This window comes from Fukomys damarensis, unplaced genomic scaffold, assembly GCF_012274545.1.
Source record: "Fukomys damarensis isolate Sample0158 unplaced genomic scaffold, DMR_v1.0_HiC HiC_scaffold_6, whole genome shotgun sequence".
Classification (NCBI taxonomy): domain Eukaryota; kingdom Metazoa; phylum Chordata; class Mammalia; order Rodentia; family Bathyergidae; genus Fukomys; species Fukomys damarensis.
In genome coordinates, this window is record NW_022900918.1 from 30,088,681 (window position 1) to 30,116,178 (window position 27,498).

Below are 27,498 nucleotides of genomic sequence, written 5' to 3' on the forward strand. Positions count from 1 at the left end.
GTATTTAAATACTGAAAGTAACCTTGTCAGAGTCTAACATTTTATGGACATTCACAGAATATCAACCAAATATAGGTTCCTTACAGCTTTGTATTGAGGAACACTTCTCCCTACCAGTGCTTTTCATACTATAATGTATGTACAAATTACCTGAGTACTACAAGAGAACCAGGGTGGGGCCTTACACTGCCAGGGGCTCCTGGGATGATGGAAATGTTCCTCTGCACTGCCCAGTGTGGTAACAGAGTCACAGTTATTTAGCACTTGAAATGTGGCTAACACAACTGAGGAACTCAGTTTAAAATTGTATTTAAGTATTAAATAGCCATACATAGTCAGTGGCTACAGTACTGGACAGCATAGCCCTGGACACGCTAACCTCCAAAATCCCCATTTCAATCATCGCCTCCTGTCTGTCCACCCCTTCCAGACATGCCGCCATCACCAGACCAACCATTACTTGACCTTTCAGCTCACAGACCCTGTCATTTGTTTACTGCTCATCATCCTTCCATAGCACAGGCTTTCTTTTAACCAATTTTTATCCTATGGTCTTTTACTACTGTACCAAGACTTTCCACATTTAGCTCTCTTGAATATTTTCTCTCAGCCGTATTCACTTGGCAAAGTGCACTACACTACACTGCTTATTCTGCAACTAGATCTAAAGAATGGGATATAGCTTGAGAAAAACATGCAGCCAATGCTTATCTCACTATGATTATTAACTTTAAGTCTTCAGAAAGGAATAGAAATCTTCCTACATTAATATACTTAATTTTAATTCACATTCTCACTTTTAGAATAGAAAAATATTTGATATTATCGTTTCTCTCCTCAAACATCTAAGAACATCTACTTCCACTTTTAATAATGACCTGACTTCTGAAAGTGAAAGCAATAAGAGAAATAATTCATCTTGTTGCCACTAAATAAATCCACTCTTCTGTATGTGTGCCCATAGATTCTACCTTTTTTGTGGATAAAATAGAGAATTTCTGTTCTTAAGAGCAACACACTTCTGGGTTGGTTTCTAGCACCTCTTACCTGCTCAAGAACTGCTCTCCTGTCTCTCCTTTTTTGGATAAATTACTCCCATTAGTATAAATGGGACTTCAAGTGCCATTTGAGATGCAGCCTTCAAGGCTCATTCTAGATTTAACCCTATTTCTCAGTTCCTTTATATAGGAAAATTCCTTTATAAAGTTACCTATCTCTATTTCCTGATTTCTCATTTTCTCTTAGATTTTGAGTACACTTATGTAACCTGTAACTCCACTAAAACTGTTCTAATCAAGTGTCTTAAAGACTACCTCATCAAACAAAATGGTCAAATGGGGACTCCATTTCAAGAACAACTAGCATAGTTGATCATTTCCTCCTTGAAATGCTTTTTCTAAGGGGCATTTAGGACACCACACTTCTCCTATTTATCATTCAAACTTCTAGTTATCCCATCTGTCTCCTTCAATGGATCAGCCCTTTTGTGGGTACCTCTACATGTTGTAATGTTCAGAACTCACGTTTTTAGCCCTCTGTCCTCTTGTTCCTCATCCTCCTACTCATTTTCTAGGTAATCTCATCCAATTTCTTAGTGCTAAATACTATAAATGTTAATGACTCTCATACTGAATTTTAAAAAAGATGATGTTACAACTCTCCATTGAGTATGACACTAATTTACTCACTTGTCAACTCAACTTTTCCACTTGAACATCCAACACACATCTCCAATTTAACATGTATACAGTTTAACTTTTGATCCTGTCAAATATTCTCATCTTAAAGAAAAAATTGCTAATTCTAACTATTCCAGCCAAAAATCCTAGATTACTTTCATAGATTCTATTGACTATACAGCAACAAATACTATGTATCAACTTATATCATCACCTCTAGCACTACTTAGTCCAAAACACCATCATTTCATGCATATATTACTGTGAAAATTGTTTATCCTGTGTCTACTCTTCTCTACCTACAATCTAATCTTTGATAGCATCAACAGTGATTTTTAGCTTTTTTCACTTCCTTAAGATTTCTCAAAGGCTTCTCAACATACTCAGAAAAGATGTCAATTCTTACTGTGGTTTATAAGTATCGAAAATATATGGTGCTATCTGTGTGACCTCATTTCTTAGTTTCCATATCACCACTCAATTCTGGTCACTATGATCTGCCTATACTACAAACCTGGGAAGATTGCCTGTTAGGCCTTCAGACCTGTGTGTTCCTGAACCTGGTTATAGTTTCCTCCCAGACCTTTGCATGGCTTGATCTATCCTTTCATGCAGAACTGCTCAAATGTAAACTCTTTAGAGATGCCTTGCTTGACAACTCCATCTAAAACCACACGCTACAAATTATATATCCTCTAAGGTCTCTTTGTATTTTCTAGTGCCATTTATTATGTCTTTCTCACATCAGCGTAAACTCTGTAAGAGCAGGGACTCTATTTGCCTTATTCACAAGGATAGCTCCATTGCCTGATAGATGAATGGTAAAAGGTTTTTGAATGGAAGAATGAGTCTTTCTTCTAGAAAATTATCTTCTAGCTTTACAATGTTTCTCATACTGGAACTCTTCAGTGAAATAGTTGAGAGCTATTTACCTAATGCTTTAATCTGTAATTCTTTACTTGACTACATAGCCTAAAATTAGATTTCCATCAACTTTAAGGATCATGAGGTAGTTAATGAAATTATAAAATTTGATTTGCTAAATGACTACTTGCAAAATTATATCACTTAATGTTTATCTTTTTCCACTCTACAAGAGTGTTTACTATTCTCAACTGATTATACTTATTAGTATTTTTCAGCAAAATGTTATCTCCAGGTATATTGACTTGTATTTTTGAAATAGGCAACATATACTTATTATTTCAAGCAAATAGTTACTGACCTCAGTAAGGAATGTTTTAATTTTATTTCCAGAGTAAATGGCTGTAGCAGTTTCTTTCTTTGACAGTTTCCTGAGTAAGCTCCATAAAAGGTTGTTTTTCTGTGTGAGAAAAGCTGCCAAAATTCCTCTAGAAATAGCTGTGTTTTCTTCATTTATTTTTGATGTAGGATTATAAATAACTCCCAACCGACTATGAACGCTTGTTTTCTGCAAAACATATTAATCGGTTAAAAAGACCAATATCTTATTTATATTTTTACACTTGCATATATTTTCTTTCTGAAGTTTATTTTATCATACATCACCTTTCACTATCAGTTTTTCCATGGTAATTGTACTAAATGTAGTTTATCACAAAAATAACTTAGAAAATAATCATTTAGAAAGTCTACCTGCCTCACTTTGCATACAGATTCTCTGGAAATGCAACATTTTATTTTACCTCTTTTTCAGTGTGAAATGACACAAATAAAAATACACAAAACAAGAATTAAGATGGGTTTTATATATACGTACCAACTCCCCATGAAGGTAATCATGTATACTAACCATGTTCTAATAGAAATTTTTAAAATACGCAAAATACTTGCTGGAAGGTAAGTTAGGCAGAACTCTGGAAGACACTGGTATAGGAAAAGACTTTATGAACAAATCCTCAGTAGCACGGGAACTAGCAGATAGAATCAACAACTGGGATCTCATCTTACTAAAAAGCTTCTGTACTTCAAAAGAAACCATCAGCAGAACTAAGAGACAATCTACAATGTGGGAAAAAATTTTTACCAGCTGTTCCTCAGACAAAGGACTATTATCAAGGATATATAAAGAACTCAAAACAATCAGTCCCCCCAAATATAAAGACCCGATTCAAAAATGGGCATCCGAGATGAACAGACATTTCTCAGACAAAGAAGTAAAAGCAGCAAGAAAATATATGAAAAAATGTTCCACATCACTGGTCATTCGAGAGATGCAGATGAAAACAACACTGAGATTCCACCTCACCCCACAAAGAATGGCTGCTATCAAGAAATCACACAATAACAAATGTTGGCGGGGTTGTGGGGAGAAAGGAACCCTCCTCCATTGTTGGTGGGAGTGCAGACTAGTGCAACCACTATGGAAATCAATATGGAGATACCTCAAAGAGCTTGGACTGGAGGTTCCATTTGACCCAGCCATCCCTCTGCTGGGTATCTTTCCAAGAGAACTAAAAGAATCATATCACAGAGAAGTATGTGCACCCATGTTTATAGCGGCACAGTTTGTAATAGCTAAATCTTGGAAACAGCCTATTTGCCCATCCGTTGGAAACTGGATAAAGAAGATGTGGTTTTTCTATAAAATGGAATATTACTCAGCCATAAAGAATGAGAAAATAGATTCATTCATAGGAAAATGGATACATATTGAAGATATACTCCTAAGTGAAATAAATAAGTCACACATGTGTAAATACCAAATAGTTTCCCTGGTGTGAATAATCTGCAATAATACATAAGATCCTAATAAGATTACTGACATTTAGAAATGGGAAGAAAGGAGCTAAAGGTGTAGGGAAGGTGGGATGGGTAGGGGAAGGGTAATAAGGGAAAAGAAAAAAATGTGAGATAATGAAAAGATGAAAATAAAGTGTTTGTAGATGGGGAGGGGAGGAGAGGGTGAAGGGAGGCAGGGGTAAGGGGAAAAAATGAGAATTAAGACTTGTCATGTAGAGGTACAAGATCCCAACAATGAATGTAACTGTACTGTATCCCTAAAATGTACCAATAAACTCAATTAAAGCTGAAAAAAAAAACGCAAAATAAAAACGTAGAGCTAAGTGAATTAAACTACCACAAGACTACCAAATAGGCCAAGAAATAAAACACTGCCAGCAATTCAAAGCATTTCTCACATCCTCTGCCAGTTATTATCCCATCTCACTTTTCTAAAGAAAACTATTGTCTTGTCATTCATGACAGTAACATTCTTGCTTTTCTTTAGTTTACTCCCTAACTTTGTTTCACTTAATCTATTTCAAATTTCATGTAAATGAAATCATACAATGTGTAATATTTTGTGCTCTTTTCCCATTCAACATGTGAGACTCATCATGCTGTTTTCTGTAGCTGCAGTTAGTTTTGGTGTTATATAGAATTCCATGGTGTGAATATACCTGAATTCATGCTACTATTCCTGGACATGTGAATGTTTTCCAGTCTTCAGCATGACAAACACAGAAAATACCTTTAATTTTAGAAGTAGCCTGAAAGGTTTTCAAAATAGTTGTACTAGTGATGTTCCAATAATAATGTGTGTTCCACTACCTCACAGATTTGTGAACATTTTGTCTTGTCAAACTTTTTAATTTAAATCATTCTGATGCATATGTAAGGATATCTCATTAGGATTTTAATTTGCTTTTTTCTCATCACTAACGATGCTAAACATCCTTTAATATCAGTCTCTCTTCTGATTTGTTCAATCTTTTGTCAGCTTTTATTGGTTTATCTTTTTTCCTGACATGCAGGAGTCTGATTACTAAGACCTGTGTGCTTTTTATTTATGCACAGATATTTTTTTCCATTTTGTGGCTTATTTTGTACTCTATTGAAAGTGTGCTGACAGAAAGTAGTCTCTAATTTTAATGTACAGTTGTTCAAATTATTGATCTCTTAACTAATGGCTATTGGATTTTATGTCCTCCTTTAGAAATCCTTCCCTACTCTGAAGTTATAATTTATATTATCTGTAAGAAGATTCATTATGTGGTTTTTTATGTTTAGATCTATAAACTGGAATGATTTTCTGTGTATGATGATAAAAGGGAAAAGTTTCAAATACCACCCTACTGTTCCACAAGTCTAACTTTATCATACATGAAATCTTGATATAAGAATGTTTTTGATGTTTCTTTCTCTCCCACTCTGCCCCTTTCTTTATTTTTCTCGTACAAGCGATTGAACCTAGGCACTTTGCACTGAGCTAAACCCCCAGTGCCCTTTTTTACTTCTTATTTTGAGGCAGGTTCTTGCTAAGTTGCCCAGGTGGGACTGAAACTTGAGGTATTTCTGCCTCAACCTCCCAAAGTAGTGTGATGCACTACTCTTTCCTTACCTAGTTTAAACAAATGCCTCATCAATTCTACTGTCAAAGAAGCAATTTTTTGCTTTGAGAACTGTTGTGGACTGTTACATGTTTGTTTTCTATTTTGTTACTTTTTGTTCTTTCATCCTTTATTTCTTTGATAAAGATCTAGGTTTCTGGGGCTGGAGAGTTAGCTCAATGATGCTGCTACCTGACTTGCAAGTACAATGTCCCAAGTTTGATTCTGGTACCAAAAAAAATTAAGTTTTTGTTGCTTTCTAAAAATTTTAAATTCACTTCTTAGGTAGCTGATTTTTAAGACTTGTTCTAAAATATGTTTCACACAGATGTATATATCCATCCAGTTTTAATGTTGTTTAAATTCTTACTCATTTCAAAACATTTTCCTATGTGCATTTACACATTTACACAATCACAGGTTATAAAGAAACCTTTCCTAATTTCTAAATATATAGAGATATCCCAGTTTTCTTTTGTTTGCTGTCTTCTAATTTTATTACACTACGGTCAGAGAATAGTTACTGTAATTTCAGTCCTCCAAAATTTCATGAGATCTGTTTATGACCTAGCATCTGCAAATGTCTTTTAAACGTTACATTTGTGCTTTACAAGAATACATACTATGTATTATTTAGTTTTAAAAATCACTATTAATTCAATATTGCTAATTTTGTCATTGAAATCTTCTGTATGTCCCACTGATTTTCTGTGTATCTGTTCTATTTATTACTTATAGAACTACGATAAAATTTCATAATATGATTCATGGATTTATGCGTCTTATTGAAGTTTTGTTAAATTCTGCTTCAGATACTTTGTCCTATGCTTATGGGTATATTATTTTTCTGAAAATGCTTTTCTACAGGGGGAAAATTTTGTAGAAAACATGTTAACAGTCTGACCACAGGTATGTCCTGGAAGCAATCACACCCTATTAATAATTAGCACGCCTTGAGTCTAGATCTGGTTTACTAATTACCGTTTTCCACTAGAAGGAGTTGAAACTCCTCAGAAAAGTGGAAGATTATAAATCCTGGAGAAGGAAACATCAAGTGAGAAAGGGACAGTTTGTTATTTCTAACACACATGAAAAGTGTTCAGAGACTACTTAGGGGTGTTAAAAGGGTATAGAAGTCACCTTAAATGGGTTCACTAGCCAGAATATGGCTGTGAAAGTATAAAAAAAATATATAGATGACAGAAGCACACTGAAAAATATTCATGAATCAAATGATACTTGAAAGAAAAAAAGCTATTTCCCATCGCTAGAGGTGACTACTATATTACCACCTTTTTTTTCTCTGAAAACAGGTAACTAAATTTAAAGAATAAAGAATTTCCTTTGATTTTTAGGAAAAATTCTGCCTTATCTTTCATTAAGGAAAAAAAAATTCTCTATTTCAGAAGCATGCCAGTTAACAGATTTGTTTTTGTAACAAAAAATAACTGATTCAGACAGATTCTAAAGCATGTGATAATTCATAGAGCATAAGAACATTACTTGAAAGGTTAATTTTTACTTGAACAAGGAAAAATACCTACATCATAGGGATTTAGCTATAATCACTTTAAATGCACAAGACAACATTACATTCACTTGGCTTCTTGATGTGATGGTATATGAAGAACACATCACTCATGTCTTCTTGCCAAAAAAATGTTTATGCTTTGATCTTTCAACAGAAATAGAATAGAGGAATAGAGGAATAGAATAGAGGAATAGAGGAAAACAGATTAGAAGAACAAGTTTAAAAAGACCAGTGGGGGGTAACCTGGCTCTTTACAGAGTTTGTTGACCTTTGATTTAGATGACAAGAATATTTTAGAGTGCAGAGGAAATGACAAAAAGATGAAAAAAAAAAGACAAAAAAGAGTGGACAGAAAGGGAAGAATCAACACATAAAAACCAGAATAAATGAGTTGTGAAAAATAAGAAATAAAATAAGGGGGAAAACACCTGTTAGCTACTGCAAATGAGAAAGGCTATGTTTTTTAAAAAAATAAAACTATCAATACATAGAAATATTATTTTTTAAACTGTAAGGGGGAAAAAATCAAATATTCAGATTTCTTTCCTGCAGTAAAAATGAAAAAGGTCAAGAAGCAATTTCCACTTGGTTTTGAGGAAAAATAAATTTTGAATCAAGAATGTGAAAGCACCAACATGGAACATAGTCAGATTTCAAAGGTCAGAAAATATGACCTTATCTCAAGAAGTTACTTCAAAATGTGTATCAGCTAATTTGTTTGGCTAGAACAAAATTTTTACATTCATAACAAGTAATACGAAGAACAGGACTACTAAAATCAACTGAACAAGCAAGAGTTAAATTTTCAAGTTTCTTACAAAGGAGGCATATGTCTAGTGTGGCTATAGAAGATTGGTGGATACTTTCCAGTAAAGCATCCATTTTACTGGTAAAAATTATATGAAAATAATGATTTTAAATTGATTTAAAAGAATGAATTAAAATTGGAAATTGTTTTAAGGGTGTGTGGCATAAAGAAAAAGTTTATTTTTTCAGGAAAATAGACAAACTTTCGTGAGGAACATAAGAGCCTATGACCACCGAATCACAATTTTCTCAGATTCTATCCACTTTCTAGTTCAGGTGGGCATGGCCAAGAAGATAAGCTCTCAGTAGAGACCTATGTCTAGATAGGATGCAGCTCTCTCTCATGTACTATATCTCCATGCAGCAGAAACTCTCTATGCGAGGCAGTCCAGGCCAAAAGGACTGGAGCTCTCTCCCCACAACCTGTCCCCAACTGAAGAGTGGAGTTTCTTAAGTGGGGTCTCATCTGCTTCAGGTTTAGCTCACTGACTAGATAGAGGCTCCACACCAGCAGGGGTGAACAGAAGGCCAGGGATTACCATCCCCTTATATGCACTCTCCATTAATATCACAGGGTTATCTGGAAGAAAAGGGCTACTGTTCCGTTACCAGTTTCCATGCAGTGTACAGATATTCTATCTGAGGAGAGATGTAGGCTTTAAGGACAGAGCTCCACAGCTCTGACTCAGAAGAATGACTTTATTTTGATTACAGTGTAGAGGAGTGCATGGCACTGTTGAAAACAATGGAGATCTTAGTGAAAGCAACTGGGAAGGGGTCTTTAGCTCCATGATGCTGGTACAAGTAAAATGACAAGAGACATTAGAAGTTTAATATATAATTAAGAGAATGAAAAAGCCAAGATGGGCTGTCCTCATTCTTGAAGGTCCAGAAAACTGACTTAGCCTCAGCTCACTTAAGAGGCAGCCCTACACCAGGAGGGGCAAAGAAAGATCAGGCATTAACCATCCTTTTCTCAGTACCCACTCATAACACATAGGTACTCTTGGAGAAAAGGGCAACTGTCCCTGTTTGTTTTAATGCAGTAGCAAAGACATTCCGCCTAAGGAGAGAGGGAGGCTATCGCAAGGACAGAACTCTACAGCTCCAAATGAAAAAGAAAAACTTTATTCTGATTTGATTTTTATTTTGATTACAGTGTATATATGCTACATTGGCTCCTCTCAGGAGCAGTCAGATTTGGGTAGGGGCAGATTTGAAAATATTCCCTAACTCACATGACAAACAGTAAGGAAAGTGCAAAAACCTTACTGGTTTGACGGACTTAGGCATAACCTCTGAATAAACACTGTTGAACAAAAAACTACTCTGACTTTAGGGCAACTCCTGAGAAGTAAGTCTTAAAAATAAAGTTAAATTTATCCTGGGAAGTCTAGAAGACTGTGTACATGCCAAAGATTGAAACTTTTTAGGAAGTATTAGAAAAAGAAATTCCAGGACCCTCTGCCTCCCTCTCCTCTTTCTTTTTTAAAAAATTATTAAGTTTATTGGTACATTTTAGGTATGCAATATGACATTCATCATTGGGAATTTATACCTTTACATGATGTATATTGGTACTTATTTTTTCCCCATTCCCCTGTCATCCCTTCAACCCCTCCACCCCTCCCTATTTGACTTTGTTTCCAACTTTTCCTTTTCTTCATCTCCCTTTTTAAGTGAATACAGTTTAATTTAAGCACAACCTTTGACCAATAAGTGGCTTTTACTAATCCAGAGACAATCCTTAAGAAGCTGAGATAAAAGATAAAAACGAGGGCAAAAGGTCCAGGGATTTAAATCAGTGGCACCACGCCTGCCTTGCAAGCACAAGGTCCTGAGTTCAATCCCTAGAACAACAATGAAAACAAAAAGAAAAAATCCAAAAAACAAAATCAACAACAACAACAAAAAAAACCCAAAGATTATGGCAAAAAGCTGAGCAGAAGTATCAGGGATAACACTGAGAGAAAAATTAAGACTTTACACAATTAAATAAACAAGTGACTGAACAAACAATAATCCCCCAAAGATGCTGGGTTATCAGTGTCCAAATCTCCTACAGTATACTATCTAAAATGCCTGGTTTTCAATAAAAATAACAAGGCATGCAAAGGAACAGGAAAGTGTGATTCATACAATGGAAAAAAAGGCATTAGGAGCTCATTTACATGGTGAACTAAACAGATATAGAAAGGTGAGACACCATTAAACATAATAGCATAATCATAATAGGAGAGCCCTAAGGAGAGAAGAAAAAGGAACCGAAAAGATATTTGGAGAAATAATGGCCGAAATTTCAATTTGATGAATAACATAATTTATATAACCAAAAAATAAATAAACTTCAAGTACAATAAATGTAAACATACAGCTAGATAAATCTCAGTCAAAACATTAAAAGCAAGAGATATAATATTGAATGCAGCATGACAGACAACTTATCATATTGACAAGATAATAGTATTAATAGCTAACTTTTCAGAAACAATAGAAGCCAGAGGCAACAGGTGATAATATATTCTAAGAGGTAAATCACTGTAAAGTTCCTTACAACTAATAATATCTGCTTACACTTTCAAAGACGGGTAAAGACAGGGGGAAGGAAAGTAGGAGAGCACAGAAAAACGACAGATTTGCCAATTTTCTTGGACAAGTCAAAAGTTACTGTTTTTTGTTTTGACCTAAACACGTTACACACATATAAAGGTAGCTCTTAATAGATTTATAAGTCTTGAGTTTGAAATGATGGAAGAAGTTTTAGAAGTCTGACTGTTCTGATATAGAAAAAAATGTATCTGTCAAAAATTACATATTAACTGATAATATGCTGGAGAAAATGCAGGCTGATATGTAAATTCTATTACTCTTCTTGTCCACTGTGGTCTAGCCACACATGCTGCTGTCTTCCTAGAACAAGTATGCTTTAGCCTTAAATCCTCTGCATTGGAACGTTTCTCTGATGAGAAGATATTTTTCTTCAGTATCTCTGAATGAGTAGTTCCTTTAATTCCTTGAAGTCATTGTTCAGATGTTACTTACAAATGTTTTAATGTTTCATTTAAAATATATTATTAATTTCTAATCTAGTAGCCAGCCTTCAGGATGGCCACAATGATCCGTACCTTCCAGGTATTCAAACTGCATATAGCTCCTTTTACCCATTGAAGAGAGGTGATCTGTTTAACAAACGGGAAATACAGCTAATTTATAAATTACACTGTGGTTCACTCTATCTTTATTTCTTTATCACTCATTCTGGAGAAAGCCAGCTGCCATGCTGTGAGATTTTAATACTAAGAGAAAGTCTATGTGGCAAGTGAATGAAGTGCTCTGCTAACAGCCAGTGAAAAATTGAATGCACCTGCCAAGAGGCAGGTAACTGAGCCATTTTAGAAGCTTAACCTTTAGATGATGAGCGCTGAAGTCATCATCTGACTGCACCCTCAGAAGAGGCCCTAAGCAAGAACCAATTAGTTGCTCCTGATTTTGTGAACCTCAGAAACAAGTGAGAAAATAAATGTTCACTGCTTTAAATCATGACTTATGAAGCATAATTTCCTATATGGCAATACAATTACACTTAGCTAATACAAAAACAGTCTGATAAATTATTGTGGTTTCTGTTCTGTAGGTTTTTAAAAAACATTTTAGACATTAAAATCCAAGTGGATGAAAGATCTAAATATTAAAACAGAAACACTAAACTTGCTGGAAGATAAGTTAGGCAGAACTCTGGAAGACATTGGCATAGGAAAAGACTTTATGAACAAATCCTCAGTAGCATGGGAACTAGCAGAAAGAATCAACAACTGGGATCTCATCTTATTAAAAAGATTCTGCACTGCAAAAGAAACCATCAACAGAACTAAGAGACAACCTACAATGTGGGAAAAAATTTTTACCAGCTGCTCCTCAGACAAAGGACTATTAGCTAGAATATATAAAGAATTCATACAGAATGTTATTAAAGAGTACTTTCAACTATAAAAATGAGTCCTCCTAAAGTATCTTGGCTTATAATTATCTAATAAAACTAAAGTTGACTTAAAGCTTAAAATATCATTGAAAAGATGAATTTACTTAGTTTTTTTTAATTGGGGAGAGAAAATGTTGCCTAACTATGTGACCAAAAATTGCCATTACTGGGTATTGTTGGTAATAAGTAGTCGTGGGGTAACTGAGGTAGTGGTAGGTTCTAAAATAATTTGTAACAGCTTACTTGCAACCACTTTTAGACATGTGTATGATCATAAGGGCCACCAGAGAATATACAGATCATGAGTCACACACAACAGGTAGGTTTTTCTTTTTCTAGGTTAAGATGCTTATTTCACATGGAGACTGAATGTGAATCCCTGACCTAAGTCTTCTTAGCACTATGTTCTATTCAATTAAAATGTTAACATGGAGGGAAATTAAGGTTTAATGCATGTTTAATGTTCATACCGTTTTCTTGAAACTACAACCAATTAAAATTTTGTTGGAAGAATATCAACTCACCATGTGTGTTAATGCATTAAAAAGCAGTTTTCTCCCAGATGATGTGTCAAAATCAGCAATAATCCACAGAGTGACTGTAGAAATTATATTATTATCTGTAAGTTTCGAATAAGTAAAGTTAATTCTTTCTAAAATTAAAAATAAGAGAACATTTTCTGTTAATAAAATATTTCTAAAAATGAGTAAATATTGTTAAAATTATGTATGTACTGCACCTATGTATATACATATAAAAATGCTAGAGGAGTAGCAAATTGTATAACCTTTATATAAGGTCCATACTATAAAGAAAGAACAGTCCCTACAGGACACATTTGTGTCTCTACTTTTACCAGTAGAGAAGCTTCTATTATGGTTTTTATGGTCTAGTATTGATAAATAAAATTGCCTTGTAGATATATTTGTGACAAAGTTGTATCTGTAAGTCATACATACAGAAAAGGAGATGTAATCACACTTATTAGTAGGTACAGAAATATAGAAAAGTATTTTTATTACCTTATATATTAATTTCTGGCTATCACTAACTTGGTCTAATTTATGTCATTTTTTTTTCTATTAACAATTCTCTTTTCAAAAACATCTGAAACAAGGTCCTAAGTTTGATCCCCCAGTACCAAAAAAAAAACCCCAAAAATAAACAAACAAAAAAAACCCCCCAAAAACCAAAAACTGGAAATTTGGAATCTAAATGAAGGAACTATTTTTAATTTTAGTATCACAGTTAAATAGGTATAATTTCATCCAGCTCAGTATAGAATACCTGAATGATACTTGCCTGGCCATATCATTAAAATCTACTGGAAAATTGGTTTTTTGTTTTTTTTTTGTATTGGGGATCGAACTCAAGACCTTGCACTTGCAAGGCAAGCATAGTGCCACTGAGCTAAATTCCTAGAGAAAACTGGTTCTTTAGATCAGGCAATCAAGTTAAAATAATTATTAAAAATCTGTTGTACCTAAAACTTACTACTGAACAGAACTGAAACTACAATTATTATATAGGTAGTACTACCTAACTATACAAAGACTGGCTCTAGAAACAAGAGAAAGGTAACAAAAAGAAGGATAGCATTTATTTCACTGCAACCTTCAGAAGCAACTTCAGAGTAAGGCAGTAGTAACATTCTTTTCTAAGAAGGTAACAGAATTTTGATTCTGCTTTAATGTTATTGCTTTCACTATTGTACAATAGTAAATTGAGAAATATTTCAGAGTGCTAAGTAAATTGTCAAAACTATATTATTTCTTCATACATTAATATAAATACAAGTAAAAGGAAGTAAGATTCCCAGTTAATATGCCTCTAATTTGCAAGAGAATTAATCAAAGGGTACCAGTTATATGCTTAGTCTGAAAAATAAGATGCATTTTTGAAATACAATCCAGAAGTTGATCTCTGTCCTTTTGCCTTTGCCTGACACATTCAAAACTGTAGCCATGGCCTGGGACTTTAGCTCAAGTGGTTCTGGCACCTGCCTCTCAAGCTCTAGGGCTGGAGTTCGATCCCCAGTACCAAAAACAACAACAACAACAAAAACTGTAGCCTACCAGAGGGTGAAACTGTTGTATTTTATTATTTGTTGTAGTTCTTCCTGACATATTCTTTATGAACATAAATGACAGATCTGTTACAAATCCAGAGCCCATCTGATTTAAAGGCTTAAAAAGTGAACATGTGCCCTTTATATTAAATCTCTATCATAAAGTTTAATACTTGTAACGTAGTTCATTCTGTCTTTAGATCACTCTCATTGTTAGAAAGTTTCTGCTTATATACTGATTAAAATTGCCATTTTATCGTTTATTATTTATTCATTGATTACTTATATGCAAGACATGGTAATTATATTCACTTTGGGAAATATATATTGATTTTATATAAACTAAGTATATTATGATCATCTTTGATCCCTTGATCCCCTCACTACCATCCACCTTTCCCAGGACCCCCTTCCTCATCTCCAAAAAGTCTGCCTCCCTGCTTCCTACCATATCGCCTTTATTTTACTCATTTATTTATTTATATTACAAGGGACACCTTGCAATATTAACTCTCTGTGCCTAACTTATTTCACTTAGTATTATGGCCTCAAGATAAAATCTATTTTCTGCAAATGACATGATTTTTATTCAGTCATAAAGAAGAATGAAAATCTTACAGGCTTTCATTTTTTTGTGTCTATAAAAAAGAAGGCTAAACAAAGAGAAGCAAGACAAACTACTCAAATTCTAATTATACTCACCTCCCTGAATAGTTATTTGTGGCCTAAAACATCTGTCATCTTACTGCAGACTTGTTAGGCTAAATCTTTATTTCCAAATAGATTACTGTCTTGGTCTCTCCTCATTTGGTTGTGACTCCCAATCTAAGCAAAAGTTTGTTTAATCATAATACAGAAAAACTAGTACTGTCTCTGATGATTTGGGAATTATACTTTTATCCATCCATAATTCATCATTATTCATCAGTTTACTAGACTTGTTAGAGTATTTATCACTTTCTTAAAAGATGAAAATGTAAGAGCTTTTTAAAAAAGCAATGACTCAAGGTGACATCCTTGCATGTATGATTAGTTGAGACAAGAGGCCTAATTTTCCCAGTACAATTCTTAAAGCCCAAAAGTTTATAAATAATAACAAAGTTAAACTCAGTAGCCGAGTAAAAAATACCAACATAATTATGCATCAGTTTACTAATATTAAATTTTTATAACCTTACGAATAAATTCCAGAAAATAAAATATGTTATTACCTTCATGGGTTAAATAATGCATGTTCTTTGCAATCACAGCACTCTTATCTTGTGACTCCAGGAAAGAGAAAGTAGAGAAATCTCCAATATCAGCCGATACTGAAAAATTTCATAGTCAATGTTTAACAATGAATTAATGAAGCATAAAATCAATGTTTTTAGAACATTATATGGAGGGTTATTTTACCTGATGAAGATATTAAATTAAGGTACTGATGTTTAGTGTGCAAAATAAAAGAATTTATACGGGGTACAACATTATTTCTATCCATTAGGAAATCAACTGCATTCATATGATCATTTAATGTGCCCTAAAATAATAAAAATATGATTTAAATAATATTGGCAATTCACAGGAATATTTTAAAATAATAATCATTTTAAGATTAATCTAAAATAAGTCAATAAACATGCAATTTGCAATTACTCTGATAAATTTTCTTGTAAAAATCAATTTAAAAATTATTTTTAGATATACATGAGTTTAAATATTAATTTTTAAATCAATCAGAATAAAAATTTTTACACAAAAATTTTTAAAGACAGTAACACTTATTTTTATGTATTTGCTCATAAAAGCTTACCTACCATAAGAACATCTCTTTGTAAATACAAAGACGTAGCCTCCATTCTGTGAAGAACAGCAGTGTCCAGTTCCTCACTATTTATCTTTTCATGGTTAAAGGGTTCACCATTATACAGAACTTGAGGCAATGGACCCAGACCAGACATTTTATAAAAGCTTGCTCCTGCCTATTCATTAAAAAATATCAGAGTGTCAAAGAAAAGAAAAGAAATATACAAGAAAAAGAAAGGGACACTGTTACATTTTTGGATATCATTTTTAAAAAATGTCGATTTTGCTAATTTTATCTGTCCTTTCCAAACAGTATGTAAAGGAAGGTAATTTACCTACACAGAGCAGGAGTCAGGAAACTATTTCTGTAAAGGGTCAGACTATAAATATTTTACGCTCTGTGAGCCATCCAGTCTCTGCAGAAAATACTCACTTCTAATGTCATAATGCAAAAGCAGTCACAAACAACATGAATGAATAAGCTCACCTATATCCCCAAATACTTTTGTTTACAAAAATAAGGAGGGGGTGGGCTTACTGACCCTTGATACAAAGTATGACATTTACTTAAAAGCAAAACATTTACCTGCATCGGAGACTTATTTACCTGCATCGGAGACTGTATTCTTTTATTTTATAAGCAGGTACTAAATCATACCACTAGTATTAGGCTAGATCCAGTGAATATACAACAAAAGTCTTCCATCTAACTGTTCACATACATAGAAGCAAAATTCAGGGATGTACAAGGTTCCCAGGGGGATCAGGAAAGAAGCATCTAACAAGGCTTGAGAATAAAGAGGAAGGAATCAGAGAAGCTTCTGTTAGAGAATGACACCAAAAGCCTTAAAGGATGAACAAAAACTTGCCAGGAAGATAAAGCGAAGAAAGATATTTCAAGTGAAGAGACAGCATAGCAAAAACTAGAAGGGAAGTGACATAATGACAAATTCAGGCAATAGAAAGTAAATGTAGGGTGTGATATATATAGGGGAGAGCTGTCAGATACAGGACTAGTGGGAGATGGTACAGGTCAACATCTGGATGTTATGTTATGAGTGACTGTCACTAAATAACTCATTTGATATTCAATACTAAGTATTATGATTATGATTATTATAGCTAACATTTTCACAAGTATCCAAAGAAGCCAACATAGGCTAAATATCACCCTATCTGAAAGAGGAACAGAGTGTTTCAGAATTTAGAAGTATTTACAAGAACTATTTAGAAGAATTAGAGAAACTCAAACCTGTAGCAAACATTTCAGGATGAAACAGATTCAGAGATTAAGTCACTACCAATGCCACATAACCACTATATTTTAGAAGCAGAATTTGTGGTCAAATCTGTCTGACCAAGAGTCTGGACTTTTAGCTGTAGTACCACATTATGTCAGTTACTATTAGGTATCAGGCTTATGAATATATGAAAATGATACATAATCTCTATCCCAAAGAAACTTACTTTTTAATAGAAGGAGAGATGGATACATTAAAAACAGTGGAGGGCTGGGGATTTAGCTCAGTGGTTACCTGACTGGAAAAAACAAAACAAAAACAGTGGATACAGTATCCAGTGATACCAAAAGAGCTTATGGTCAATTCTATCTACCAAAAGGGTTCTTGTCAAATACTGTAGTATGGTCACATTTGCCTATTTTGAAAAGAATGCAACAGCCATTTGAGAAGGAACATATATTAAGGACACTAGGTTGGAAGCTACTGCACTGCAGTAATATGGAAAAACCAGAATAAAAATTAGTGGCAAAGGGCTAAGAGAATAAGGCATCATTTGAACTGTTTAACAGAAGTGATAACTTAATGATCTACTGTCTGGGAGGGTGTGAAAGAAAAGTAGTTTAGGATGACTACCAGACTGTCAGCATAGGTGGTCTGGATGAATGGCCATGCTATAACGGGGGGGCGGGGGAGAAAAAGAAAAGTAGGTTGGGGGTAACAAGGAAGATGACATACTTGGTTTGAGATACTTTTGGTTTTAGAATGTTTCTGAGCAACCCTCTAGGCAGCTGAATACATGAGTTCAGACCTCAAGAAAAAAAATGTCCCTGCCAGAAATACAGTTCTTTTTTCTTCTACTCATTGAATTCCAATTACAGTGTATCTATTTCAAAAGCTTTAATTAACACAAGTAATCTAATGACAGAATTTCATGCTTTTAGCCCACATTTCTCCTCTGAGCTACAGACAAATGTATTTAAATTCTTATTTCACATCTCCTCTGGAAGTCTCACAGGCACATTCTCATCTTATTTCCCAGTCTTATTTTCCATCCTTTTCCATTTTGGCAATGGTTATGTGCCTCTCCCCAGTCAGCTGTTCAAGTGGACCTTGGGAGTCATCTTCCTTGACAATTTTTCATTTCCCCTCTGCCCTATCCAGTCTTGCAGAAGGCCCTCAACAGTATGGCTAAATAAATCTAATGTGTCCATTTTCTTTTGCTTTTACTTCTACCAAAGCCCTACACACACACACACACACACACACACACACACACACACACACACACACACACACATCTTAAGTTCCTCACAGCCATACACACACACACACACACACACACACACACACACACACACACACACACACACATCTTTTCCCCCTCCTCCCTCCCTCTCTTCACCACAATCTATTCTCAACAATGGAGAATGTTTTCTAAAAGAAAATGGATGCCAATATCACTTTACCTGTAGAATTTTTCAGGTTTTTCATAGTTCCTAAGGTCTTGTATTGTTTTGAGTTTACAATGAATAGAGGTGGGCCTCTGTACCTACAGATCTTGCACATGTGGGTTCAATCAACTGTGGACTGAAAATATTTGAGAAAACTGTCCTTGTACTGAATACGTAGAGATTTCCCTTGTCATTATTCCCTAAGCAATACAGTATAACAACTATTTATACAGCATTTAATTATATTTAGTATTAGTAGTGTGTCATATATAAATACTATGCCATCTTTTCATTGTTTGCTGGTACATTTTAGGTACACAATATGACATTCATCATTGTGAATTTATACCTTTACATGATATATCTTGGTTCTTATGTTTTCCCTATTCCCCTGCCCTCCCTTCAACCCTCCCACTGCTTCCTATTTACAACGACTTTGTTTCTGTTTTTTCCTTTTCTCATATTTTTTCCTTTCCTCTACTCCTCCCATTTCCTCCTCCCCTTTAGATCTTCTCTGTTTCATATTATCAATTATACTTTTTTGTCCTTATTTGTACTTTCAGTTTCTCACACCAGAGAAACTATTTGGTATTTATGCACATGTGACATATTTATTTCACTTAGAAGTATAACCTCAATATGTATCCATTTTCCTATGAATGACTCTAATTTCTCATTCTTTATGGCTGAGTAGTACTCCATTTTAGAAAAACCACATCTTCTTCATCCAGTCACCAGTTAAAGGGCAACTGGGTTGTTTCCAAGTTTTAGCTATTACAATCTGTGCCACTATAAACATGGATGAGCATATATCACTGTGATATGATTCTTTTAAATCTTTTGGAAAGATACCAGGCAGAGGAATAGTTGGGTCAAATGGGATCTGTAATCCTAGTTTTTTGAGGTATCTCCAAATTGATTAAAACAGTGGTTGCACCAGTCTGCACTTCCACCAACAATGGAGAAGGGTTCCTATCTCCCACAACCCTGCCAGCATTTGTTATTGATTTCCTGATATCAGCAGCTCTTTCTTGAGATGGAATCTGTGTTGTTTTCATCTGCATCTCTTGAACAACCAGTGATGTTGAACATTTTTTCATGTTTATTTGTTGCTTTTACTTCTTTGAGAAATGTCTGTTCATTTCAGATACCTATTTTTGGATTAGGTTTTTAAATTTGGGAGGTCTGATTTTTTTGAGTTTTTACATATTCTAGATACTACTCTTAGGAGTAGTGGGTAAAATGTTTTCCCCACATTCTAGGTTGTCTCAGCTCTGTTGGTGATTTCTCTTGCAGCGCAGAAGCTTTTTTTAATTTTATTTTTTTGGTACCTGGGATTGAACTAGGGTCCTTGCACTTGCGAGGCAGGGGTTGGCACCACTGAGCTAAATCAGTAAGCCCACACAGAAGCTTTTTAATAAGATGAGATCCCAGTTGTTGATTCTCTGTGCTAATTCCCATACTACTGAGGTTTTGTTCATGAAGTCTTTTCCTATGCCAATGTCTTCAAGAGTTTGATCTAAACTATCTTCCAGCAAGTCTAGTGTTTCTGTTTTAATATTTAGATCTTTGATCCACTTTGATTTTAGTTTAGTGCATGGTGAAAGACAGGGGTCTAGTTTAAATCTTTGGCAGATTGAAATCCAGTTTTTCCAGCAGCACTTATTAAAGATGCTATCTTTCCTCCGGTGAGGGTAGTTGGCTCCTTTGTCAAAGATGAGGTGGCTGAGTATGTCTGGAGTTTTGTCTGCACCTTCTAATCTATTTCACCGATCCTTGGGTCTGTTTCCTTGCCAGTACCATGCTGCTTTTATCACAGTGGCTTTGTAGTATAGTTTCAAGTTGGGGATTGTGATACTCCATCATGTCACTGTTGCCTAGAATGGCTTTTGCTATTCTAGGTCTTTTCTGGCTCCAAATGAATTTTTGGATTATTTTCTCTAGTTCTGTGAAATATACTGTTGGGATCTTAATAGAGATTGCATTGAATTTGTACAGCAGTTTTGGAAGTATGGCCATTTTCACTATATTGGTTCTTCCTACCCAGGACCAAGGGATGTCTTTCCATTTTCTGATATCCTCTTCAATCTCTTTTTTTCACAGCGCTTTAGTTTTCAAGACAGAGGTATTTTACTTCCTTTGTTAGACTGATTTCTAGATATTAAATTTTTTGGATGCTATTGTGAAAGGAATTGTTTCCCCAATTTCTCTCTCAGTGAGTCTGTTATTTGTAATACTATGCCATTTTAAAGAAGGGACTTGGATTTCATGGATTTTGGGGTCCACAGGGAATTCTGAAACCAATCCCCCATGGATACTAAGGGAGTATCATTTATAAGATGCTGTGCAACCATACCCTTTGTCTATCTCTTGAACCTCATCTTCTGAACTTACCTCTACAACACCTGCTTGCAATCTACATAGCAGCAACACTAGCTCCTTAGTTCCCTCCCAATTTAAGACCTTCTGACATTTTTCTCTCTGGAATGTTCCTCTTACCACTTTCTTAGTAGACTCAGCTTAAATACAACTTATTCAGAAGACTATTCCTTATCCTTAGTCCCTACTGTGAACCACTTATTCAGTGTGTTGCATATCTGGTGGTCCCTTCCAAAGAAGAGTCGTGGTTATCAATTTTGGCAATTCTTTGTGCTATTTTTCTTTCTTTTTGGTATTCTGTATTGTTGCTTTTGTTTTTTCTGTTCTTTTGAAATCTTTGGGGTCCTTCCTTTAATTATTCACCTTTCTAGAAATTTACAAGTAGAATGGTATACATCTATGGTGTTTCGACATATGCATACATTGCAGAATGGCTAAATGAAGCTAATTAATACTAGTACTACCTCACCTATAATTTTTCTGTTCTGAGAGCCCTTACAATATATTTTAATTATAGTTTTCACAATGGACAATCAACCTTTTGAGAACTTACTCCTCTGGTCTAACTGAATTTCCTATTTTTTCACTAAAATCTTCCCAGGCCTCCCAGACCTTAGCCTTTGGTGATTGTCATTTCACTCTCTATTTCCATGAGTTGTACTTTATAAGAGTCTACATGTGAGTGAGGTCATGTGATATTTGTCTTTCTGTGCCTGGCTTATTTTACTGTACTCAGTACTGCAACTTACTTTTCTTTCATTATCATATATGGAATGAACTCCCAAAATATCCCAAATATCAGCATGAGGAAATTCATTTTGGAGAATACTCTTCACATTTTCCACAGTGAGTATATTTTGCTTCTTTACTTTTTGGTACATCTGTGGAAACAAAGAAAATAAAATTTTTCTTCTTATAGTAATTAGTTTTTTTCTCTTAACATACATTTGTAAAATAAAGAACATATTATATAGCCTGTAAGAGCTAAGCATACTAAATATATATACTCTACATACAATAATTTTAACCCAATATTATCGTCTAATGTTTTACAATTACTGTTTTCTAAAGCCTTAAAAATATAATACATTTTTTATATTTGTTTTGATCAGTCTAGACACTGCAATTCTTAAAAAATGTTTAACTTTCTTTACCACTTAAGAGTTTATTCAGTGGTTCTGGTGCCTGCTTCTCAAGCACAAGGTCCTGAGTTCAATCCCTGGTACCCCCCCGCAAAAAAAAAACCCACAAAAAAACTAGATACTCCTTGTGCTTGCTTCGGCAGCACATATACTAAAATACCAGTTACTCCTATAAAATGATATAACCAGAATGTCTTATATAAGGTATTCAAACATAATAATTCAATTTTTAATGCATTTAATAAATTCTTATGTAACTTGGTAAGCAAAGAAGACATGTAATGTATGTGGGTCATAAATGATAAAAATGAACAATTTCCAACAAAAACAATTTAACATGAGAAATGGAAAAATCAACCATACTAAGTACAATCCTAATTCCATTTCCTTACACCTTCTATGCAACCATTTTCTTTAATGAATTTACCATTTCCTTTCAAATTCTAGAGTTTTATATAAATATATATCATGCATTATGCTAGTTTTGTTTGCTTTTGAGCAAGTATATGGCAATGTGTTAAGTCTTCTATGACTTCATTATGTTTCTGATAGAATCATGCTTGTATATTGTATTCCACTATGTAAATACTCCAACCCCCCCTAAGGATATATATTTAGATCATTCACAGTTTGCTCTAGAATGATTCTAAGAACTCTCTCCTAAGGAACAATTGTATAAGAAGTTTTCTTAGGGTGTGTTGGTGTGTGCATGGGTTAATATACAAATTTAACCTCAAAGTTGGATATATTTTCAATGTGGTTGTGCCAATTTATATTGTTATAGGCAGGGTAGTGGTGTGAAGGCATCTTATTACTCTACATTTTCATTAACACATATTACCAAGTTTCTTAATGACTACTAAATTACAGAGTGTAAAATAATCTCATACAGTATTCTTTACTTACATCTTTCCAATGTCTAAGAAGATTATCTTATTTATTTACCATTAGTAACAATAAATACTACCCCTAATTTCAGGAAATTGTCATTAACATAACCTTTTATTAAAAATATTTTGTGTATCCCATTCCTTAGGTTGCTTACATTTTTCATTTTGATTCATGAAATCTGTATGATCTCAGGAAATATAAATATGTAATTGATTGCATATATTAAAAATATTGCTCTTGTCTAGAACTTACATTCCCCAACTTCTTCATTACATTTTTTTATGAACACTGGTTTTCATCCGTAGTATACCTAAATTTGCCAATTTTCCCCTTCAGACTTAGGGTCTTTTAAGTCTCATCCAAGAAATTCTAAAAGTTTTAAAATTTTGTTTTTCATACAAGTTTTTAAGTTATCAAAAGTGATTTTTTACATGAAAGGTGTCAGGTCACATATGCACTGGGTGGCAGGCTGGCTGTGCAGCCACCAGTGTCTAATGTCCATTCCCATTTATTACTATGGCACTTCTGTATTCCTTAGTTTTAGAGCCTCCATCTGGTCTGTCATCACATGCAAATGCATATAGGATACAAAATGCTTAGGGAATAACAATGCAATATTAGTAATTAAGATAATTTAAGGAAAGATAACTTCTTGACACCTTCCAGTTTCTCTGTTTTGAACACTGTAAGAATTAGTTTACAATAAAATAGACAATAAAAGATCTAAGTCAACCAACTAAGTCCTTTATAAAGTCTTATATTAGTAAATTACTAAAACTAGTAAGTTTAGATAAAATACTAACACATACTATATGGTATTATTTTACACAACAAACTGTGTCAGGCCTAAAGTGCCAGCATGGACACCATCCTAGTTAAAGGTTAAGCTCGCCCTCTTGAGAGAACAAGAAAGGCCCAACGTCACTAAAAAGGCAACATTTACTCAGGAAAATGGTCAGGAACAAACACCAAGCGTGAGCATTCCAGGTAGAAGAGATAGATGATTCCCGTAAAGATTACACTTTGTCATGAAAATGGCATTCCTATAGACATTAACCACAGCTCTGTACTTTGTCACAGCCGCATCCTGTGCAAACTATATGTTCTGTTCCTTTCTTCTAACCGCCTCACTTTGCTTCTGTTTTTGCTTGCTTCCACCCCATCTAAAAACGTATAAAACCCTCTTGTATTCTGGGCTAGGGGCGCTCTCCAAGTTGTTGCTTGGAGGGGCGATCTGGCCAGACTAATGAAGGTCTGTTCGACACCATTCTCTGTCCGGTGTGGCTTGTTCAGTTCCTCTGGGGTGTTGTCTCGCTGTTGCTGATTGGTAGTTCTTTGGAAGGTTTGGTTAAGATCCCTGGTGGTCTTACAAACTGTACCCCAAATAACTGAATTGTAGATAGTTTCTATAATCTATGACAGCAAATTAATGAGGTAGTTACTTTCTTAGAAGCTATAGAAGCAGGATAAAAAATTAAGTTTTGGAAATTTCCTTCTCTGAAGAGTCAATGCTTGTTATAATACTGGTTGACCCATGAATACTGGATGGCCCATGAATATAAAAATTAGAGTTATTTTTAAGCTATAACTTGATTTTTCTTAATAATAATGATGGTATAGCTCTAACATTTACCTTATTTTTTTTTCCTCATTAAACTTGGTTTTGATGGATCTCAAAATTCTGTGACAGAGTATTGGTCCAGTTGTTTCCATTAAAAAGTGATTTTTAAAAAAACTAATAACTTAAAACTGCCACACACAAAAAGAAAACAAACAGTCCACAAAACATTCTCCTTTCCTCCTGAAGGTTTTATGATGCATTGTTATTATTAACCAGTCTTTTATTATTAAATTAAATGGCCAACTGAGAGAAACAGTTCTGAAACCAGTCTTCCACCACTGATTAAGATGGGGGTGGGAGGGTGGCAGGTGTTAGGGTAATATTCATGTAGCCTTCTGAACTTTCTGGGCAGACTTGGCGGCCTTGTCAGCTCCAGCAGCCTTCTTGTCCACTGCTTTGATGACACCCACAGTAACTGTCTATCTCACATCATGAACAGCAAAATGACCCAGAGGTGGATAGTCAGAAGCTCTCGACACATCGGCTTGCCTGGAACCATGTCAACAATGACAGCATCACCAGATTTCAAGAATTTGGGGCCATCTTCCAGCTTCTTATCAGACTGGTGATCAATCTCTTTCAGCTCAGCAAACTTGGAAGCAATGTGAGCTGTGAGGCAATCCAGTACAGGATTATAGCCAGCACTGATCTAGCCCGGATGGTTCAGGATAATGACCTGAGCAGTGAAACCAGATGCTCCCATTGGTGGGTCATTTTTGCTGTCACAAGCAACATTGCCCCAATGAACATCCTTGACAGACACATTCTTGACATTGAAGCCCACACTGTCACCAGGAAAAGCTTCACTCAAAGCCTCATGGTGTATTTCAACAGATTTACTTCAGTTGTGACACTGACAGGTGCGCAGGTGACGACTATGCCAGGTCTCATAACACCTGTCTCCACTCTGCCAACAGGGACGGCAGCAATACCACTGATTTTGTAGACATCCTGGAGGGGCAGTTGCAAAGGCTTGTCAGGTGGGTGAGTGGGTGGCAGGATGCAATCCAAAGCTCAAGCAGTGTGGTTCCACTGGCACTGCCATCTTTATGAGTGACCTTGTTAAGGAAGGAATTGGTAAGTGACACACAGAGAGGCAGCAGAATGGAAGTAAAACAATAAAAGTTTACTCCATTGATAGGGATTGATAACACCTAATGGGGGTGCCCTGATCGATTTCCCCACTGGATTACAACTCCTTTTATAGGGTTTTACAGCCTTGATCTCATTCAGTTGGTTACACTGCATTTTCACAATTCTCATTGCTGATATTAAAACATGGTGGCTAGGCAGTTGAATTTCAACCCAGATGTGATTCTTTGGTAGGGGAGGTTACCTTTAAAATTCATTTAGGTATCCATTCTAGCCAAGGGGAAGCGGGTGTGTTTGGTCAGCAAAGCTAACAATGGTTCTTTTCATTTACAAAATGTTTTAGGGAGACTAGCTGCCTCTGATGCCTGTTAATTTTGAACTAAACAGAGCAAAGGGCAGAAGTTATCTTACATTGTGACATTTCCTAGGTTTTTGCTACTGAAGTGTTCTCTAGCAACCTTCCATCCCTTGAACCAAGCAAGGCACGTTAGCACTTGGCTGTAGCATGTTGTCACCATTCCAACAAGAAATTGGCACAAAAGCTACTGTGTCAGAGTTGTAGCCAATTTTCTTAATGTAGATGCTGACTTCCTTAACAGTTTCCTCATATCTCTTCTGGCTATAGGGTGTCTCAGTGGAATTCATTTTGTTAACACTAACCTATGAGTTGTTTCACACCCAGCATGTAAGCCAGCAGTAGGGCATGCTCACCGGTCTGCCCATTCTTGGAGATACCAGCTTTGAACTCACCAACACCAGCAGCAACAATCAGAACAGCACAGTCAACCTGAGATGTGCCTGTAATCATGTTTTTGATAAAGTCTTTGTGTCCTGGAGCAGCAGTGATAGTCACATAATACTTGCTGGTCTCAAATTTCCACAGAGAGATGTCAATGGTGATACCACACTCATGCTCAGCTTTCAGTAATCCAAGAACCAGGCATACTTGAAAGAATCCTTCCCCACCTCAGCAGCCTCCTTTCAAATTTTTCAATGATTTTCTTGTTGATGTCATCACATTTGTAGATCAGATGGCAGGTAGTGCTGGACTTGCCCAAATCCCCACATCCGATGATGACGATATTGATACAAGTCTTTTCCTTTTCCATGTTGGCTTTGATCTAGTGGTGGTTTTTATTAGGGACCTAACGCTGCCATCACAGGCTGCATTTTCCTGGTTCTTCATGCCTCTTAGAATGACCTCATGCTCTTATCTTTAGCTTCCCTCCCTCCAAAGCCACAATGGTCCAGAGAAGTTAAACCTAAGTTTCTGCAGGACTGAGTCCATAAAAGGCCACTCCTCATAAATAAGCAATAGCCCAGCCCAAAACCACTAAAAGGACCTTCCTTTCTTTGTTCTCCCTTCCTCTTCCTCCCTCTCTCCTCTCTCCCTGACCTGCCTCCCCAATAAAGTCTCCTGTAGGACCTCTCAGTGTGTGGTCTAGTTGTTGAGTGTTGAGGTGCCTCTTCAGTTTTCACTACACTTGTGCTTTCACAGCAAACCCACTGCAAAAAA

General features: G+C 35.2%; 1 protein-coding gene and 1 pseudogene across 1 annotated transcript in view; both read right to left on the minus strand.

The window, feature by feature from the left end:
• The window catches only part of Uggt2 (UDP-glucose glycoprotein glucosyltransferase 2), a 175,517-nt gene that overhangs the window by 70,943 nt on the left and 77,076 nt on the right, over window positions 1-27,498 (minus strand). Inside the window, exons 16-21 of the mRNA XM_019208509.2 lie at window positions 21,986-22,117; window positions 16,177-16,341; window positions 15,776-15,899; window positions 15,589-15,687; window positions 12,834-12,928; window positions 2,905-3,111 (exon numbers count right to left, since the gene is read on the minus strand). Of these exons, the coding sequence (XP_019064054.2) occupies window positions 2,905-3,111; window positions 12,834-12,928; window positions 15,589-15,687; window positions 15,776-15,899; window positions 16,177-16,341; window positions 21,986-22,117 (822 nt within the window). The remainder of the gene's footprint in view (window positions 1-2,904; window positions 3,112-12,833; window positions 12,929-15,588; window positions 15,688-15,775; window positions 15,900-16,176; window positions 16,342-21,985; window positions 22,118-27,498) is intronic.
• Window positions 25,214-27,091, minus strand: LOC109118257 (annotated as a pseudogene).